At 36.6% G+C, this 21168-nt stretch overlaps 1 protein-coding gene across 3 annotated transcripts in view; it reads left to right on the forward strand.

Moving 5' to 3' along the window:
* Positions 1-21168, forward strand: part of LOC149785724 (uncharacterized) — a 40206-nt gene that overhangs the window by 9017 nt on the left and 10021 nt on the right. For 2 of the 3 annotated variants that reach the window (XM_089979600.1, XM_089979602.1), the window contains exons 2-3: positions 12326-12508; positions 16438-16674. In XM_089979600.1, coding sequence (XP_089835726.1) covers positions 12376-12508; positions 16438-16674 — 370 coding nt within the window. In that variant the 5' untranslated portion in view covers positions 12326-12375. Of the gene's footprint in view, positions 1-8790; positions 8877-12325; positions 12509-16437; positions 16675-21168 lie in introns of those variants that run through there. The other variant, XM_089979601.1, reaches the window with a different exon arrangement.

Genomic DNA, 21168 nt, shown 5'->3' on the forward strand with positions numbered 1-21168 from the left:
ATTGATGATTGAAGTACATTTATTGGGCCAAGGTTTCCTTTTTTTTTTGCAGAAAAAAAGTGTTATAACTATATGCTTATGATGGTTACCAGTGGTGACAGACATAAAACAAATTAAATAAATTTTGAAACTAAATATCTGGCCATCAAAGAAGCCTGGCTGTTAAGGAAGTTTAGGGCATCTTGCAAAGATGTTTGTGAAAAATCTTGTTTTTCTTCTTCTCATTTCCCTGTGAATAGCCTCTTTCCCTTGGTAGCCTCAGCAAGATGATTATTGTTGTTATCTCAGACAGACTAAAATCTAGGCCATTTTAAGTACATGTGGCATATAGCAGCATTTAATAATAAAACCACATATATTTCGGCAATGAATTTTGAAATACAACTGTGGGGCTTGACCAGCATGCAGTTTGTTTTTTGTTCAGCCAGCATGTAAATTGGACTTGTATTCACCATCATTTTTGGGTTCAAAAATCCTCACGCAAATTTCCAGTAACACTCTCCCAGTTCCAATAATTTCATCTACTTCATTCAGAATCATTTTCATCATCACTATCATCAACCAGCATTTGCCGAATAACATCATCTGTAGATGGGGAGTCAACCATTTTGCGAGGTGGCTGGTGGTTTAACCACATTCACTTTTTTGCTAAATGCATGGTAAAACGATGACAATGCTTGTTCCAGGGACAAATGTACCAATCAATTTAGTTCTGTTTAAATGTACCAATCAATTTAGTTTCACAACTGTTTATATCAAGGTGTATTACACATATGTGCAAACAGTTACCTAGGCCCCAAAAATGTGTTTTCGGTTGGCTGACCATTGATTTTTCATTGCCAACCCTAGGTTTAAATATTTTTTTTTACATTTCCAAAATTGATTTGTGATTAATGCATCTAATTGAGCCAGTTTAGCCCAGTACTTGAAGTGTTTAGTACATTATATAGATACTTATCACTGTAATTTATAATGTTTATAAAAAAAATACTGACCTACCCTAATTTTAAAACCAGTGCAATAGGAAAATGGCAAATGACAACACCAGGTACTATGTGACCTGTGCTGACTATGCGACTTATGCCATGACCAGCACTTCATGCCAAGGTTAAGACAGGCATGTAAAAGCTTTTATGGGACTTTCTAAAAACAATCCATTCAATATATTTGATAACATTTTACAGAAAGCATCTTGGCAGATATGGCCAGTAATTTCATACAGACGATACAAATCCACTATCAAACATGGCTGCCATTACTAACAATAAATAAGTCTTTAAACACTCTGCACAAACATTGATAAAACTGACAGTATTCTGGCACAAATGCTTTTCAATTTTAATCAGATGATGTTGAAAAAAATATGGCCTTTTATTAAAATTGGAAACATTTTGATTCTCAAAATTACTGAGCCAAATTGGACCAAATTTGACCAAAGTATTTTGGCACAAAGGCTTTTGAACTTCATACAGATGATAACAACTTGGCATCAAATATAGCAGCCTTTATTACAAATGGAAAAATATTGTAAGCTTCATTCCCTTGAAGAGTTTAGTTTGTTACTGGTGTGGCACTCTTTTGTGACAATGTCGGTGAATGGTGGTGAAACTGTTTTGAACAAAGATACTGTTAAAGAAGAAAAGGAGGAGTCCAAGCAGGGATTTAATCCTTTGGGCAGACAGTTAAGCACTTAAATAAGTTGGGATATTCCCAAACATGTTGTTCTAATAAGTAACAGAAAAGAGTGAAGACAACAAGCTTTGTAAAATTTAACAAATAATTTATTTCCCTAAAATAAAAAGTGAAAAATGAGAAAAAAGAAATTACGGTATTGCGAATTAAATCCAAAAATAATGCAAGAATCAAAGACACAAGTCCTAGTAATAAAAAGTCCTGAATGAAACTCAGTTCAAGTACCGATGAGATCCAGAATTGAAGGTGATGATGTGTCTGTTATGGTCATTGAAGTGCTGATGTGTCAACAGTCTCTTGTTGAATCACTGAAATATTTTTACATGTTTGAATTCAGTATAAATTCCAATGAATGTCTTTATCCAAGTATGTTGTCAGAGCACTTTTGTATTTCCAGAGAAAATAATCACTTGAATTCAATAATTTGAAGAAAATAAAATTCAGCCCAAACTGGACACAACATAATACAACTTAAAGTGTTAGATGTTAAAGCACAACTGGTAAAATCCTGACAGTCACAAGATAATATAGTTCTATGGTCACAAATTAGCCTTTTCTATAAAAAAAACAACATTACCCAATTGGAAAAAACTTTCTAGAATGATCTAATGAGCCTTGTTTACTTACAACACAATAACCTATTAAATTCACTTGGGGATCTCCAAAACCTCGACCCTGAATGTTTATGCCTTCTTGTTTACTTGAATAATAATTTGGTTAATATGCTCATATACATAGAGTATAATGAAGCTACTTTTAGATGTTTACATAAATGAAATAAAAAAAATTTAAAAAAGTCAATCAGATCAAGCAAAAATGAACTCAATTTTGGATAAGGGCAAGTCCAGCAAACAATGTTACATTACAATAACGTGTAATGAAATAAATGTTTTAAAAACTAACAGACAAACAATGAAATTGAATATACATAACAGTTTCAACAAACCAGAGATGAGGTCACCATCGCATTGACATAATGTTAACTAACCAATGATGAGGTCACCATGCACATGCAGCTGTACCCATCAACTGCTAATTAACTCAACTGGTCATGCATCAGAAGGGCCTGTGAGATGGTCTGTTGTCCAAGCTTATTATTGTTACTGCTCCTAAACTACTCATATGATTGACATGAAAGTTTACATATGTTCATCTTAGGGTCTTGTTGGCCATAGATAAGTATGGTGCCACTAAGGCAAAAACAATATGACCTCAATGATGTTTAACTTCAAAATCTTATTGCTACTTCTTCTGAATTGATGGTCATATCAACACAGGATTTTCACAGAAAGACTTCTGTTAATGTCTTATTGGTCCTAAATGAAAATGGTGCTAATTGGGCATTCAGATTTGGCCACTGTATGGCAGCTATCTTGAAAATTTTGTTATCACGCTGTTTCCTAAATGGAAAGTCATATCAACTAGGGGTTTTCACCAGAAGACTTCTTATAATGACTAGTGGTCTTGAATGAAAATGATTCTTCTCTGACCTCCAGTATGGCATCTTTTAAAATCATTTGATTGCTTTACCTCCTGGCTGGATGGTCATATCAACATAAAGTCTTCACCAGTGACTCCCTATGGTGTCTAGCTGATCCTAAATATAAATGGCAGCAATCTTGAAATTTTATTATTGCTACTTGTAAGCGAAGTCATATTGCTATTTGGTTTTTACTAGAGGACATTTTATGGTGTCTAGTTGATACTAAAGAAAAATAATACTGAATTTGACAACCATTGTGGCCATGGTGACCATCTTGAAAGATTTTTATCACTTCTTCTGAGTAAATGTCATATTGACATGGGTTTCACTGAAAGACTTCAATTTATGTCTTGTTGGTCCTAAATGAAAATGGTGCTGATCCAAAATGGCTGTTATGATGACCATCTTGAAAATCTTGTTATCCCTGCTCCGCCTGAATGTATGGTCACGTCAACATAGGTTTTTATCAAAAGAATTATTATGATATCTAATTTGTTCTAAATGAAAATGGTTCCAATCCATTATCCAATATGGCCACCATAGTCGTTATCTTGAAAATGTTGTTATTGCTCAAATCAAGGTTGGTTTTAACACCCAGAGAAAGCGTTTAAAGATGGATTTTTGGAATTTCTTTTTGGCCGCTAGATTGTCAGTCCTTTCAAAAGACTCGTGTTAGAATGAGGGATGGCAAAGCAATGTCTAGAGAGCATATTCTGTCAAGTGTTGCTATACAATATGTAACTTAACTGAGCCTCAAAAGTATAGTCGATCAAATACATAAAGATCAAAAACATTTTTCTGAGGGGTGCTCTACAGATTTCTGAGAGAATGATGTGTGTAAGGTAAAGTTGTTTGCATTTGCAACATGCACAATGGAGAGAATGTTTGCATACCTCTGTTTCATGTACTGTAGCTGAAATTTCTTTGGATATTGTACTTGTGGAAATTTTACATGATCCAAGCACACAGGTAACCAAAACGACTGCTGCCATGTGTTCTAAAAAATCAGCATGAGTTAGTCTTAAGTACACTATCAGTAGCAGTTATTAAAAATGAATTTTGCCGGACTTGGCAATGCTGTCTTCTGAAAGTGCAGTGAATGAATTTACCAATATATAAAATGTCAAAAAAGTTATCAGCTCTTTTCTTCACAATTTACCTCTAAGTATCATCATCATCATCATCAGTCTCATGACCTAGTGTGGTCGTTGAGGCACTGTGCTGCTGAACATCTGACCAGTTCCCTCCACTTGTCTCGATCATGTGCCAATGCCTGTGTCTCCGCAAAACTTTTCCTGGTCCATTCTGTGATGTTGTCAATCCACTTTTTATATGAAGTATAGGAAATGAAAATAACCAAGCAGAGCTAGCAGTTTCTTGACAGATGAACATCTGAAGCAAGGCCAAGCTGCATGCTCTATAATCTATATAACACCAATCAATCATTCACCAAAAATAAAATGAATTGAAAGTTCATTTAACAATCCCTATTACATACAAGGTCTTTTTTAAATAGCTAGTATAACAGTGAGAAAAACTTTTTCTTTTAAACCCTATGCAAAGTACGAAACTAGAGAGTGACACCTGAACACAATGCATGTTTCATTTAAGTGATAGCTAATTTTAATATTGAATTCCCATAACCCAGATTGTAATTAATGCTGTTCTTTTTTAATCACAAAACTAGGGTGTGTCTAAAATTAACCAAGTCAGACTGGACAAACAACACAATGTTCCTGTACAACAGGGTAGTACACATCTTATGACCTGTATCCTGAATGTAAATAGACTAAATAACAAAATGAATTACTGATACTTAGAAATATATTGGAAACTAAAAGTAGCTATTGAATCATCAGTCATTTTAATTTTAATAAATCAGTACTTTAGTTTTCATAAGCTGAGTAAGAAAATATTTGTTGTGTAAAAGTTAATTTTCATGAGCTGAAATTCAGAATTTCAACCTCTGAAACATATGATGGTTTTTAGACAGAGAAGAGCTAACACCATGGCCTCTTGTCCACCTGCGCATCTGTCCATTAGCACATATTTGTTTTCACTATTCCTCCTAAACTAATTGGAGGATCACCATGAAACTTTGTGCTGACATTCATTCATTGGTCTAGTTAGTGCATCTCAGACTGTCTGTATAGCCACCACAATGGCCATCTTGAAAATTCTGTTATTGCTACTCCTCCTCAGTGGATGGTCTTATCAGCAGAGGGTTTCCATTAAAACACTTCTAATGATGTCCAGTTGATTCTAAATGAAAATGGTGCTGATCTGATATCAGAAATTGCAGCCCCAGCAGCCATCTTGACAATCTTATCATCACTGATCCTCCTGAACAGAAATTCATATCACCATGTGGTTTTCACTGGAAGACTTGCAATGCCTCGTTGGTCTCATATTAAATTGTGCTGATCTGACTCAGTGTAGTGTGGCCACCTCATTGGCCATCTTGAAAATCTTTTATTACTCTTCTCCTTGATGGATGTTCATACTGAGATTGGGTTCTCACCAAAAGACTTCTTGCGATATCTAGTACTTGACAATGGTGCCTCTCTGACATCCAGTATGGCTGCTGTCTTGAAAACCTTGTTTGGGTTACTCTGACAACATAGCATGGGGTTTTCATGAGAAAACTTCTTATGATGTCTGCTTGGTCCTCGACACTGCTCTGGTGGCCTAGTGGTTAGAGCATCTGCCTCGGAAGCGGGAGGTCATGGGTTCGATCCCCGGCCAAGTCATACCAAAAACTTACAGAAATGGTACTAACAGCTGCCTCACTTGGCGCTCATCATTAAGAGGTTAGTGTTAGGACTGGTCGGCCTGATGTCAGGATAATGTGACTGGGTGGGACATCATGCTACATGTCTGCGGCATGATGCTCTAGTGCTAGACATCACTATTAACTGCCACACTGCAGACATCATAGCGATATGACTGAAAAATTGTTAAAGCTATGTTAAAAATCCTAATCACACACACACACTCACATACACACACACACACACACAATGCTTGGCCCTCAAATGTTATGCCAGTCTAACATCTACTATGGCCAACATGTGACTACAACATATCTTACTATCACTACATGTACTTGTCCTCAAAATTCTTACCAGCTTGGGATTTCAACAGTAGACTTCTTATGGTGTCTGGTGGAGCCTAAATAAATGATGCCAATCTGATTATTTTTTTAATCACTACTAATTATGAACGGATGATGATGTTCATATGGGGATTTCACCAATATATTTCTGATCATGTCTAATTGGTCCAAAATGAAAATGTTGCCAGTTTTGCATCCAGTATTGTCACCACAGTGGCTGATTTGAAAATCGTATTGCCAAAAAAATGTCAGAGATGGCTTCAACACTCGGCAGCTAAAAAGATGAAATGATTTCATCTTAAATTCCTGGAAATTCTTTTCATTCAGTTGAGCATCATTACCCTCATAAGACGGCAGAGGACACTTCAATTTCAGTATGCTTATACTGCATTCATGCATCTGCATAGTTATAAGTGAGTCTAATACATGTGCATAGTTATAAGTGAGTCTAATACATCTGCATAGTTATAAGTGAGTCTAATACATGTGCATAGTTATAAGCGAGTCTAATACATGTGAATCCCACAAGTTTGATGTCATGATGATCTTGACAAATTAATTATATGATCACACAGTAGAATGATGAGGTCCAAATAGAAATGAAATAGAATGTCCAAATAGAAATGAAATAGAAATAGAAGGTCCAAATATAAATGAAATAGAAATAGAAGGTCCAAATAGAATTGACCACTCTGGTGGCCTAAGTGATTAGTGTCTGCCTTGGATGTGGGAGGTCACAGGTTCCAACTCTGTCTTATTCATACCAAAGACATAAAAATGGTAATGGCAGCTGCCTCACTTGGCGCTCAGCATTAAGAGGTTAGTGTTAGGACTGGTCAGTCTAATGTCAGGATAATATGATGGGTGGGGACATGATGCTAAGTGTCTGCAGCATAGTGTTCTAGTGCTAGACATCACTTAACTGCCGTGCTGCAGATCATAGCAATGTTACAGGAAAATTGTTAAAGCTATGTTAAAAATCTAAATCTCACACACACACAAATAGAATTGAAGGTTTGCATGACAAATGGTGGCCTTGCATCATTCATGCACCCTGTAATATTTTGATGTTGAAGGAAATGGGTGGGAGTCAGTCAGAGAATCAGTTGTGCTAGAAGTAACTATATGCATATATTGTGTCTTGAAACTGACCAGTAGTTAGTGATGGTATGGAAAGTTACAGGTGGGTTAAATTACTTGTTGGACCTTGGGAAATTATATCTGTCATGATAAACAGATCTGTGTAAAGAGCCCTCAGATAAACTTTGTTTTTGGGAAAGAATGGAGTTTTACGAAAAATCTCAATGAACAGAAATGAACCAAATTTTACAGGAAGCATCCTTGCATAAAGTCCTTTTAATATTGCATGCATGAACAATGCAGACTGCGTGCCTGCCATATTCCCAGCCAGTGTAGGAGGACTTTGTGGACTCAAAAATTATGTTTTGAGGTCCCAAGGGTGTGCATGACCTCCATGTCTATATGGAAGTGACATTGTCCAATTGAGAATAAGCTAAATTTGATAAAAAAAGAAAGTAACATATTTTAAGCATTCAATATACTTACAAACCAAATTATTTGGTAGACCAGTAGTAGTACTATCAGTACACATGTGCCCACACTCACATAAATACATCCACATATTAAATAAAAAGAAAAAAGTATACCAAGTTTCTGTCTTTAAAATCTATTGGACAGTGGAATATTTTCTTGAATAAGGTCAGTCGTTGTTGCTTTCATTAGTTTGGGGGTGGGGTTGAAGTTAATACAGTTGTCATTTGTGTTGATTTTGGCACACATTTTCAGACACACATACACAGAGCTTTATAAGTTGCCTCAAGGATTGGATACATACATCAGTAGTCGTGGTCAAAAAAGTTAATTTTTTTCCCCTAGGATTATTGTAAATATTGTTTCTTGAAACAAAACCATGTTTGGGGGCACCCACTGTTACAGATCACTGCCATCTCACCTGTCTGTGTGGGTCTCGGGCTCAGCCAATGTGCAAGGTACATGAGCGAGCTTGCCTGGAGTAGGTCCTCCTGGGTGGGTGGTTCTTTGCAAGTTTTCCCAGATTCTTCCTCCTCCATTTATACAGACTGCCCTGTATAGCCTGTCTTGTGCTGAAAATGGCATTAAACCCAATAACAACAACAACAACCATGTCAGTGAGTTTGGAAGTATAACAATTTATTTTCCAGGTGAAATGTCATGTTATGGCAGGTATGCTGCTGTTAGAAAAAATTATATAACTTAAAAATGTGCAAATTAATTAATCCAAAAGCCATCCAAGCATAAAGCATGTTAAATATAGACAAACTTTCAAATGGCTGTTTTCTTAACCTTCCCACTCAACCAAATTTCATGACCAACTGCAAAATTGTCATCTAGGTAATTGATTATAGTTCCCCATGTTTTTGTGTTCTTTTTTATTTTGTGTTCTGAAAAATTACCCCTCTTAGTGACTATCAGGTTTGTACATGTTCCAATCACTGCACTGATAAACTCATGTTTAGTCTAAATGAGACCATTTGAAGTTTTTAAAGAAGACTGTGAGGTACATTGATCGTTTTTGGGAATTAACAGGTATGTATTGTAATAATGTGCATTGTGTGGCATTGAGGCAGCTATGGTATGTTGAAAGGTCTGTGGAGTTTACCCTTTAAATTGCTAGTGATTTTGTTAGGCTAGAGATTATTTAGGCTTGCATGATTTTGGTCACATTTAAAATGTCTTTAAGAATTTCTAGTCAGTTTGTCTGCTTAATATACACAAGTGGATACGTTGACTTTCTTCAGAACTGGTAATGTTTGACAGTTTGGCTTAAATTACATATTGGACGTAGGACAACTACTGATAGATACTTGCCATGGTAATATGCCTGTCTAAAAAGCGTGTTTGTAATATTAGATAAAAATTGGTTTTGTGAATGCAAACAGGCCTGTGTAAAGAGCACATTTTTGTAATCTTAGATAAAAATTTGAATTGGCAATGCAATTTTAAACAACTTCTGAAAAAAACAATCAACATAATTTAGTAAAATTTTCACAGAAAGCATTGTAAAATAAAGGCTTTTCAGTTTAATACAAATAAGCATTCAGGCCAACCAATAAGGCTACTGATAGAAAAATAAAAGGTTTTAAATAACCAGAAATTTGTACGAAAGCATCCAGACATAAAGCTTGTTGAATACAGACAAAGATACAAGCACTGCCTCACTTGGCACTCAGCATTAAGAGGTTAGTGCCAGGGCTGGTTGTTGTTGTTGTTATGGGGTATAACGCCATTTTTCAGCACACGATAGGCTATGTATGGTGGCCAGTATTAATGGTGGAGGAAGAACCCGGAAAACCCCGGGAAGAACCACCAACCCATGAGAAGCTACTGGCAAGCTTTCTCACATACCCACATTGGCCGAATCCTAGACTCGAACCTACACAGACAGAAGTGAGATGGCAGTGATCCATAACAGAGAGCACTTTAGACCACTCGGCCACTCGGGGCCCCAGTGCCAGGACTGGTCGGCCTGGTGTCAGGATAATGTGACTGGGTGGGACATCATGCTACATGTCTGCGGCATGATGCCCCAGTGCTAGACATCACTATAAACTGTCGCACTGCAGACATCATAACGATGTGACTGAACAGTTTTTAAAGCTACATTAAAATAACTTATCACAAAGACACACACACACAAACTGGAAAAACCTTCAACAGTTGTTTTCATAGCCGTCCTTATTCCTATTAACCCAGATTTCATTCCCAACTGCACTTGTGTTTGACAGATGAGTGATCTAAGACCAAAGTAGTCTTCTTCTTTGTTTTTTTTGGGTGGGGTGTTTTTAAAAAATATTTTTGTTAAACAGTATTTTTTTTCTAAATCACTCATGTGACCATCCAGTTTTTACATGTTCCTTGCAATACATTTATAAGCTCAAGGCCAGCATAAAATGGGACCATCTAACAGAGAACATACATTTATTATGTAGTGCCTGGGAATTAACATACATTGCACTGCTTTTTAAAAATTGTGTTGATATTGAGGACAGCAATGATATATTGAGTAAGCCTAACTGACTCAGACCTTTCTAGTCTTGTCATTGTTGACATTGAGGACAGCTATGGTACATGTATGTTGAGTAAACCTACCTGACTCAGACCTTTCTAGTCTTGTCATTGTTGACATTGAGGACAGCTATGGTACATGTATGTTGAGTAAACCTAACTGACTCAGACCTTTCTAGTCTTGTCATTGTTGACATTGAGGACAGCTATGGTACATGTATGTTGAGTAAACCTAACTGCAGTGGTGTCGCTAGGGGGGTGCGGGGGGTGCGGACCGCACCGGCTGACATCATCTCAGAGGGGTGACACCAAAATGAAAAATTGCAAATTTTACAGAGCACACACTGCTCGGTCTAGTCGGAGTTCATAAGTGGATAACCGATCATAGTTAAATACATGACTAGCAGGCACAGCAGTGGCGTCGCTAGGGGGATGCGGGAGGTGCGTACTGCACCGGGTGACACCATCAGAGGGGGTGACACCAAAATGACATTACTAAGGATTCTGTATGGTCTGTTATGGAAGAAGGACCATAGGGGTGACACCATGAGCTACCGCACTGGGTGACACCAACCCGAGTGACGCCACTGCCTAACTGACTCAGACCTTTCTAGTCTTGTCATTGTTGACATTGAAGACAGCTATGGTACATGTATGTTGAGTAAGCCTGGCTGCCTCAGACCTTTCTAGTCTTGTCATTGTTGACATTGAAGACAGCTATGGTACATGTATGTTGAGTAAGCCTGTCCCAGAAGTTTGGATGCAGAGGTGTGTGGTTTTTGCTTAGGTTTGTCCTTTCAGGGCTCCCCACATATTTTAATTGCTATTGTTTATACTGGACTCATGACTACCATATGTACTGACTTAAGTCAAGCCCAGCTGCAAACTACACAGACCCAGATCTGCCATTGCATAGTGCACCAGCAGATCAGGGTCTCTGCAGTTTATTAGGAATAATCAGTAGAACAAACAACATAGACCCTGATCTGCTGACAGTTTATGCTATGACAGATCAGGATCTCTATTGTTTGCAGTCTAACTCATCTTATAAACAAGTATATATGGTATAGTTTGACTAAGGAGCTCTAGGTAGTAAATTGCATACTTTACTTCCAGGTTTGCAAGCAGTTATTTGTTTGGGCTTTTTTCTTTGCTTTTTACCAAAAAAATTGATGGGCTGTTTTGTGAACACCATAAAAGCATCTTAGGATACCAGACTGCAAGTTAATTACCAAGGTATTAATTAATCATTCATCAGAATGTTGAATTAGATGCTTTAATGACCAAAGGAAATTGAACCTGCTTTTTGACTTTATGACTTTATTAGAAATAGTGTTCTCATTGTAATCAAGTTTTCTCATTTAAAACATGTATAAAACATTCAAATCTTCGATTGATGATAGAGTTGTGTGGGTTTTATACCATAAATACTCACTTATAAGTTGAGTCAGACTGCAAACAGCATAGATCCTGAGCTTCATAGCATAATGTGCATGCAGATCTGGGTCTATTTTGTTTGTTCTACCTATTACTCCTTACAAACTGGACAGACTCAAATCGGCCAGTGCATTATGTGCTGGCAGATCTGGGTCTTTACAGTTTGCAGTTGGACTTGTAACCAAGTATGTCTTACACTATTATGACACATTGACATTTGCTCATCAATATCAAAATGCTGACAGATATGGACTGAATGCATAAAATTATTAGTTTTTGATGCATTTAAATTGTTATTTTGTTTGTTTTAGCCAGTTTGCATAAAATACATGAATACATTACATATCTAGAGCTGGCGAGAATTTTCTATTCGATCTATGGAATAAGGGGTGCTGACACCACTGCTGCTAATGGATGGCATAATTCTTGCACTTTGGTTTTTTTTAGAAAAAAGGTGAGATTAAAGATTCTTGTCTTTACCCATGCATGGAAGGAGTAGTGGATTAGTTAATTATTTCTTTCTTTTATTATAGAGACAAAAATTGGGTTTGTGTAATCGCAGAAGTTTCAGCACAAGAAGAAAATGGCAGCTGCAGCTAAAAAACTGAAGGTTATAATCTTCCTTGGTTCAAGCAGAGAGGGGCGTCTGGGTGAAAGAGTTGCCAAGTTTTGCAAGAACTATCTGGAGAAAACCAATCATGAAGTCACAGTTTTTGGTAATCCTACAAAGAAATCAATTTTGTTTCCAATTATCAAATACATGCACTTGCCTTTAAAATGTCTCATTGGACAGTAGCATTGCTATGTTTTTTAGCTCACCTGGCCAAGAAGTCAAGGGAGTTTATGATATAGCCCAGTGTCCATCATGCAGTGTCTGTCAGAAATTCCTTGTTACCACACTGGAGTCTTTATTCCTGATAAAACATGGAATGTGGGTTTGAACCATTAGAATCTTGTACATGTTCAATAATAAGCAAGATCCTGTGGATATTAATGAGTTGATCATGCACCTGATTGGCTAAGCTTCTTGTTATCACTATGAAGGCCATATCTCTGATCCAGTTGTGATAGCAAACTCGGAATATGTGATCATATAATTAAGATTGTGTATGGGTTCAGTAATGAGTGCAATACAAGCATACAAATTAGGTGATCTTGCATGTGATTGGCTAAGCTTGTTACCCCTCTAGAAGCCATATTTCTGATCCAGTTTGGATCAAACTTGCAATATAAGTTTACATCATCAAGATCTTGTTTGGATGTGATAATAAGCAAGATCTACACATTAATGTAATAATGTAATAAGTCTGTTATCACTATGGAGACTATTACTGATCTGGTTTTGATAAAACTTTGAATATATGATAATCTTACTAAGATCTCTAACAAGTTCATTAACAAGCATGCTGCATGCATACTAATGAGGTATTCTTTCATCTGATTGGCTGAGCTTGTTACCCCAATGGAAGCCATTTCTTTTTTGAATATGTTTCCCACACATAATACCTTAGGAGAACTACTACCTCGCAAATCCAGCTCTCTTTGATTAAAACCTTTTAGCTAAATGTTATATGCCCACCTAGATGGTGGTTGGGCAGAGTGATCTCCCCTTGGTACAGTGATTGGCACCAAATCCCATGAATATCTGTTACTTCTTCCACTACTGCCAAGTAGTATGCTCTTGCCAAGAGGGACCTTGCAAAATCCTCTACCAAGTTTCTGGAAGTTCTACACTTAGAAGTTGGATGAGTCTTCACTTCAGTGTGAAGTATATTCATTCGATATTTCCAACTTTTGTTTCATCCTATGATGATAAAGTTCTGCTTTTACAATTAAATCACTTTGCCATCACTTGATATTATTTAGGTACTTGTATGGGTAGCCTATGTGACGTCACAGTAGTTGTGGCTATACTTTTTATTTATTTGTTTATGCACCTGTAGTGGGCATTAGAAAGTTCTTTAATGTGTATAATTTCCGCTATGACCAGATACATACAGGTAGGTTTTCTGTACCAATGTATTTAGCATCTAGTTGCCAAGCTTCACTGAAATTTCCTGTTCAGACTGTCATTAAAAACATTCCTTTAGGTAGTATCGTGAATTGATATTATATATTGACACTTCATTGCCGTCTGCTAGCACTTCATAGTCATATACTATACATACAAATTCCTGCCAGCAAAATGGAGTTTACTGATAGGAGGACTGTTCATGAGCATACAGTAAATTAGCAGGACTACAGCAAGAATTTGAGGGACATGAACCGGCTTTGTGATACTTACAGGCCACCATTGGAGGAGATAAAATAAGAATTGCTTAGTAGGCGAAGCTATTTTGAAATAAGCCCATAGCTTATTGCCACTCCAGATGCAATATTGCCGGTCCTATTTTAATCAAACTTCAAATATAACATTAATAAAGGTATTTTGCATCAGAATGACAGCTTGTTTCCTCACTGGAAACCATATTTGTAGTCTGATTTTGACCAAACTTGGAATATATACTGATATCATCAAAATGTTGCACAATTTTAGTAATGAGCAAGGTCCATGCATATTAATGAGGTGAGGTGATCTTGCATATGATTGGCTGAGATTTTTACCACTTGAGAGACTGTATCTATGACCCAAGTTTAATCTCTTGGTAAATAGGTTAATATTGTCAAGATCTGTGGGATGATTTTTATTAGGACCAAAAGCTATGCACATTTTTATCAGGTGGTCTTGTGTCGATTATTTAGATTTTTTTCTAACCACTCTAGAGAATGTATTTTAATAGGATTTTGATCAAACTTGTCCAACAGGCCTATATGATCAAGGTCATGCAGGAGTATTGTTTTGAGTGAAATTCATGCATATTATTTTGATGTGACCTTGCATCATCAATCCAGCAACTATATTTCTGATCAAATTTCAATCATGATTGTTAAGAAGCCTCATATTATCAAGCTGTTGTATGGGTTTGATTAAGAGCAAGAGCTGTGAATATTATATTACCATCCTAGTGACAGAATTCCAATTGGAGTTGACTCCACCTGAAATTTATGTTACCATATTCATAGACAGGTTCTTTAATCAGTGAGATCAGCACATATTAATGAGATACCTCGCAACACCAGTTTACTGTCTAGACTTGAGATTCTCTTAGTAACCATTTCTATTAAAAATTATTGGATAAATTTAATTTGTCTTTGATAAACTGATGCTCATAATTGCAGCATACAGACGATGCTTTTGAACAAGTTTTAAAAAGTTCTTGTCACCAGACCAAAACATTTGAATTGTATAGTTGTCTTCTTCTGCATGTATATCCATACTGTTGTAGATATAAAGTGAAATTTCCCTAAATCAGACACTGTATGGGCCAAAACTATGGTTTGTTTAGAGAAGCTGGCCAGTGTATGGAGATTTGATGAGCATTAGAAAGGCTGTACTGAAATATTTTGCCAGACCATAAACTCTGTCTGCACAGATAAAGAGATGATTTTCATATTTGGCTTATTGTTTCATGATGATACATATAGATGAAAATGAAGTCAAGGTCATGATGATGCATATAGTTGGCAATGTAGTCAAGGTCATGAGGAATCATATAGATGACAATGAAAGCAAGGTCATGCAGATGCATATAGTTGACAAGGAAGTCAAGGTCATGGGGATGCATGGGTTCCACTCCACAATTATTGCTGATTTCTTAAAGATGGACAGGTATAAAGTGAAATTCTTTGCATTGTCAACATGCGTAATGGATAGAATGTTGGCTTACCTCAATGCTACTTTCATTTACTGTAACTGATTTTTTTTTACATTTGGTAATTATAGAAATCTTGCATTATCCAAAACAGACAACTGATCAAAAAATGGTTGCTCCTATGTGCTCAAGAGATCAGCTTGAACTAGTCCAAAGTACAATAACTTTATCAGTTTCTATTATAGTGAAGCTCAGTTTTGCCAGATTAGGCAACATTAATTATGAAATATATTAAACTTTTTAAATGTTATTGGTTCTTTGTTATGTTTTTTCAAGTCTACATCATGGAAGAAGTGATGAGGTATAACAGTAACCTGTCAAACATGCTGTACAAGTTTTATCTGAATTAGTCTATGTCACTCACCTTGTTCCTCAGTTGAAACCTTACTTATTGTTAGTCTACCTGCATTTACCATTAAAGTCATTGACTACATTTTGTCTTGTATGATGAATGTAGGACCAGTTGGTTATGGACAGGGCCAGTAGCATTTTCAGGTTACTGGTCCTGTGGGCTTGCAGGAGTTTTTGGCAAGTTTCACACAGTATAGTTTTCACCTACTGCTGAATCCACAGGAGCAAGTGTGGCTAAGTGGCAGTGGCCAGGGCAGGACTTGAACCCACGACCTTCTGATTTGGAGTCAAAGTGTCTACCAGTGTGAGATGGCTTAGTGGTTAATATGCTGGCATCACAACCAGAAGGGATTTGGGTTTAAATCCTGCACAGACCAGGCCATTTCAGCTAATATGGTGTGTCTCTAAGCAAGATGCTTGAGTGTGCTTTGCATACTATATTACTTTACCTGTCTTGTAAATACCAATCAATTACTCAGTGAATCAACTATTTGGCCATGCTTTTTTTTCTGTAAATAATGGATCCATATTTTGTCTTCCAGATCCCATTGAACTTGATTTACCCCTACTGAAGAAACCACTTCATTTCTACAAGGATCTGTCTGAGGCACCAAAGAAACTCAAGGATTGTAACGATCAGATTAAAGCTGCTGATGCCTTCCTGTTTGTATCATGTGAATACAACCACTGCATTCCACCTGCCCTCGCCAACATGGTGGACCATTTTCCCTGCAGTAGCTTTGCATGGAGACCCAGTGGCATTGTCACCTACTCACCAGGTTAGCTGATATTTCCTCAGTCATAATGTATACAAATGCGTGTGTGATATGGATTTTTAACGTAGCTTTTAACAATTTTTCTGTCATATCGCTACAGTGTCTGCAGTGTGACAGTTTATAGTGATGTCTAGCACTGGGGCATCATGCCGCAGACATGTAGCATGATGTCCCACCCAGTCACATCCTGACACCAGGCCGACCAGTCCTAACACTAACCTCTTAATGCTGAGTGCCAAGCGAGGCAGCTGTTAGTACCATTTTTGTAAATCTTTGGTATGACTTGGCTGGGGATCGAAACCACGACCTTCCGCATCTGAGGCGGACACTCTAACCACATGGCCACCTGAGTGGTCATATACAAATGTAATATTTGTCTTGCCTACAAATAATAGGTGACATAGGTGTTACATATGCTACAATGTTGTTGCTATCCTCCTTTGAGCTTCAGCTTTGCACATGTGGTAAGGAACTTGTAGAGTATTACTCAGTGATGTCCAAAGCAGCTCACACTGACCTACATTGTAGTTCACCTCCACAAAGCAGAGGTAAGTTATTGTACTTTCCCAATATTGGCGTTAGCATCTAAACTGATAAAAGTATATATGCCCTCACTAAATGTCAAAGACTTTTACCTCCTAGACCCGAGACATTAGTTTTAGTTTGGATTTAATGACACTGAACTTCAGGGAAGTGGGGCCAACTTTATACATACATGCACATTCATAGTAAAGTCCTTGTGTTTTGTTCTGGATTTTTGCAGGCTGACTTAATACTGTCCTGCTTGGAATCATTAAATTTGGTGATTGATGCATTTTGATGCATATTACATGCTCATCACAAAAGGCAATCACTGTTACCTATATTTTATGCTTCAAAGACTTTGGTTAAATTATGTGTACTAAGTTTTTTGAGCTCTGTTCTTGCTAGAATATAAGTAGTTGGTTGCATCCATCTCTGTTAGTACCATGCACTTAATACAAAGGAGGGTCACCGTCACACATTTCACATTTGAAGCTGGTGAGGGATGCGTGTTGATGAGTACTATACCCTCATCATAAAAGTAGGTTACTGGAACCTGCAATTCATGTTTATTGACTTTGGCTAAATTTTGCTTTTAGCACCATACCCTTACAAGACAAAAACATTTTGCTGGTTTATTTTAAGAAGTTGCATCGAGATCATGACCACATTTGAGTTTTTTATGTTTTGGATAATTCTGTTATTCCTGGAATCAAGAAACTTGGTGGAAGGATGTACATTGATAAATACACTCTTATAATAAAAAGGTCAATTAGACCCATATTTCATGCGTCGCTGACCTTGGATAAAGTTTGTGTTGTAAGTTTATATCTCAAGTTTTATTCATGGTAGAATCATCAAACTGAATGAGTATATGCATCTTGACGAGTTCTAAAGCCTTGGGGGCCCCGAGTGGTCTAAAGCGCTCACTGTTCCGGATCACTGCCATCTCACCACTGTCTACGTGGGTTCGAGTCCAAGGCTCGGCTAGCGTGTGTACGTGGGTCGGTGGTTCTTCCCAGGGTTCTTCCTCCGCCATTTATACTGGCTGCCATGTATAGCCTATATTGTGCTGAAAAGTGGTGTTAAACCCTACAGCAACAACAAAAAATCTAAAGCCTTGTCACAAAAGTTGATCACTTTGAGCTAGTTCATGATTCAATGACTTGGGCTCAGTCTCAAGTGCTGTTCATGTCAAATCATCCAACTTGATGAATACTTGCATCTCTATCAATACCGCATCCCTAGAACAAAAGGGGATTGTGACCTGCCCTCATTTTACTGACTTGTGTTAAGATTTTGCAGTTAGTTCATGACCAGTTTTGTTTTAAATTTTCTGTGTAATACTGTTATACCTGAAATCATTAAACTTGGTGAGCAGATGCATCTTGATGAGTACTATACTCTTATGTTAAATATAGGTTGTTGTAATCCATACTTCACATTTCATGGATGTTAGTTCAGTTTATTTTTACTGTTAAATTCTTTAGTCGTTAGACTGCATGATTGTAGTATATAAATGCATTTGTTTTGGTACTACACCCATACTAATAAAGTCACTGCGATCTGTAGTTCTGTTTTGCATTTATCTGCACCAACTTTTGTTAAATTTTCTGTTTGATGCTCATTTCTCCAGTATTGTATCAGTGCTAGATCTATGAAACTGACGATGATATGCATCTTTGTTACCACCACCCTTACAACAATAGAATTACCATATAGTCATCCTGTTTTTTATGGTTACATTTTTGCCTTTAACTCATGACCATGTGATTTTTTGGCATGTCATATACATACTATCCTACTTTGAATAATGAAACTTGATAAGTGGATGCATCTTTGTGAGTTGAGTGTCCCTATTGAACATGAGGTCACTGTGAACTATATTTCATACTTAACTGATTTTTTTTATGTGCTAAAAGTTCATTTTCTGTTTATGCTTCAATCATGAAACTTCATAACTGATGTATCTCTGTTACTGCTATGTCCATTAAACCAATTAAATTCTCTGTGACCTATATTTTATGCTTTACTGACCTGATTTAAGGATTTTTTTTTATCAGCACATAGATTTATTAATGCTAGACATATCCATACCCTAGTCAACTCAGATGGCCTTGTTGATCATTGTATATTGTGGTGTGTCACCCTCAACATGTTAACGGTGTATTGTACATATGAATGAGTACAGGGATTACATGAGAGACTGCTGTTGTGGCTAATCGAGGTAATTGCTGATGCATGAACTATGTACAGCTGACAGTCACTCCAAGACTGCTCAAAGCCTGTGACTTTTGCACAGTAAAATATGGCTTCAATTTGTGGACAATGAAACCAGTTTGTCAAGCCGATAATATTAAGAACAATGATTACAAACAATAAAACAAAACATTAAATCTCTGGTTTTTTATTAATTGGAAAGAGAAACTTTTAAGATAGATCCAATAAGGCTATCAGGGGATATATATATATATATCCCTTGATAACTCTCACACAGTGGGGTCCCAAAGCATAAACTGCACTGTAAACAAGAGCGTCAGTTAACACAGGACTTTGGAAAAATGAAGAAGTGGGTGCTATCCTGGCTGGACACTGAGAGGACCTTGGAAGTGGGTTGCAGCAATGTTTAATGGCTGAATACACATGTTATAATTGTGTTGGAAATAGTTGTCAATATACAGCTTTCCTAATGAAATAGTTCGCTTTCTTCATAAATTATGTTTATTTTCAAGGTAACCAGTCTCTCAAAGAGCGTGAAAAACCTAACTCCACTTAGTTTCAACACATTATGTACATGTGTGCCTCATTGTTTACCTGCAAAATGTTGTGTACTGTGTCACTGCCTTTTGCTGGGCAAAACTAGATTCCTTTTGTTCATATAGTAGAGACATTTGTTCTTGCAAAAACTGTTCCTGTTGAGACTGCAAAAATTTAATTGTTTATTAGTGAAATATTGATGCCATGATTTCATTGCATTTAATAATGTAACTTTTGTTCTTCCGTGAGCAGATCTCTGAGTGCCAATTCAGTTATTTTAAGTTCACTACAAACCTTGGAACTTGCTTCTCCAAAATGAACCATATCTATCAAACAAGGATTTAAATTCACCAGGTACTCCTTATGCTTGGTTGCATATTTGAATCACTAGGATAATTTAAGGTAGTTTAATTGTTACTTACACAGTAATGTTTATAACAGTGTTTGAGTGGTGAATTAAAATGAGTTGACCTGACACACAACCATGACCACTAGCTCTTACTCAAGTAGAATTTGCATGTCTTTTATCTTTTTTTTAGTTATTCCATTCATTTTATTTAATTTGATACAAAAGTCATAATTATTGTGATAATACAAACCAGGTCTGCTTTTAATTGAGTGCAACAATACAACAAATACGAATGCAAATCAGAGATCAAAACACAGTCAGCATTTGATTAGGTTCTCACAGAAATGCTTGCATACAAAGCTGTGATGGTAGATTGATATTTTTTCACATTTGAATACAAGAGGGCATATTGCATTTATGATGATTACACTGAAGCTGAATTAAAATGTAAGACTGAAACACAAATTTCACCTGAAAAAATGTATTTGATTGCTGTTTGTTTCATAAGGTGTTGCCACCAGTAGGCATTAGTCACATTTTCAATTATCAAAATTATATTGAAGTTGTTGTTTTTTTACATTGTACTGAGAACTTTACTTTAGAAATAAAAAGTAGCATATCATGGGACTTTTAATTATAAGTTGAGAATTTCATGATGTTATTTACAATTTATGGATGACAAACAAGCAGTGTATCAGGGTGTCATTTACCAATTTGTATCTAAATTTTCTTCACATTCAACAATAAAGGATCAATTCTTTTGGCATTGAGAAAAGTGGGATCCATGCTTACCCCTGTGTTATAAGTGGGTGTTTGATTTATCTGGATGAGAGTTATTGTGTGTGTGTTATATTCTAATAGACCCCATG

The sequence above is a fragment of the Sinohyriopsis cumingii genome, chromosome 13, assembly GCF_028554795.1.
Source record: "Sinohyriopsis cumingii isolate HCF-2022 chromosome 13, ASM2855479v2, whole genome shotgun sequence".
Lineage (NCBI taxonomy): Eukaryota > Metazoa > Mollusca > Bivalvia > Unionida > Unionidae > Sinohyriopsis > Sinohyriopsis cumingii.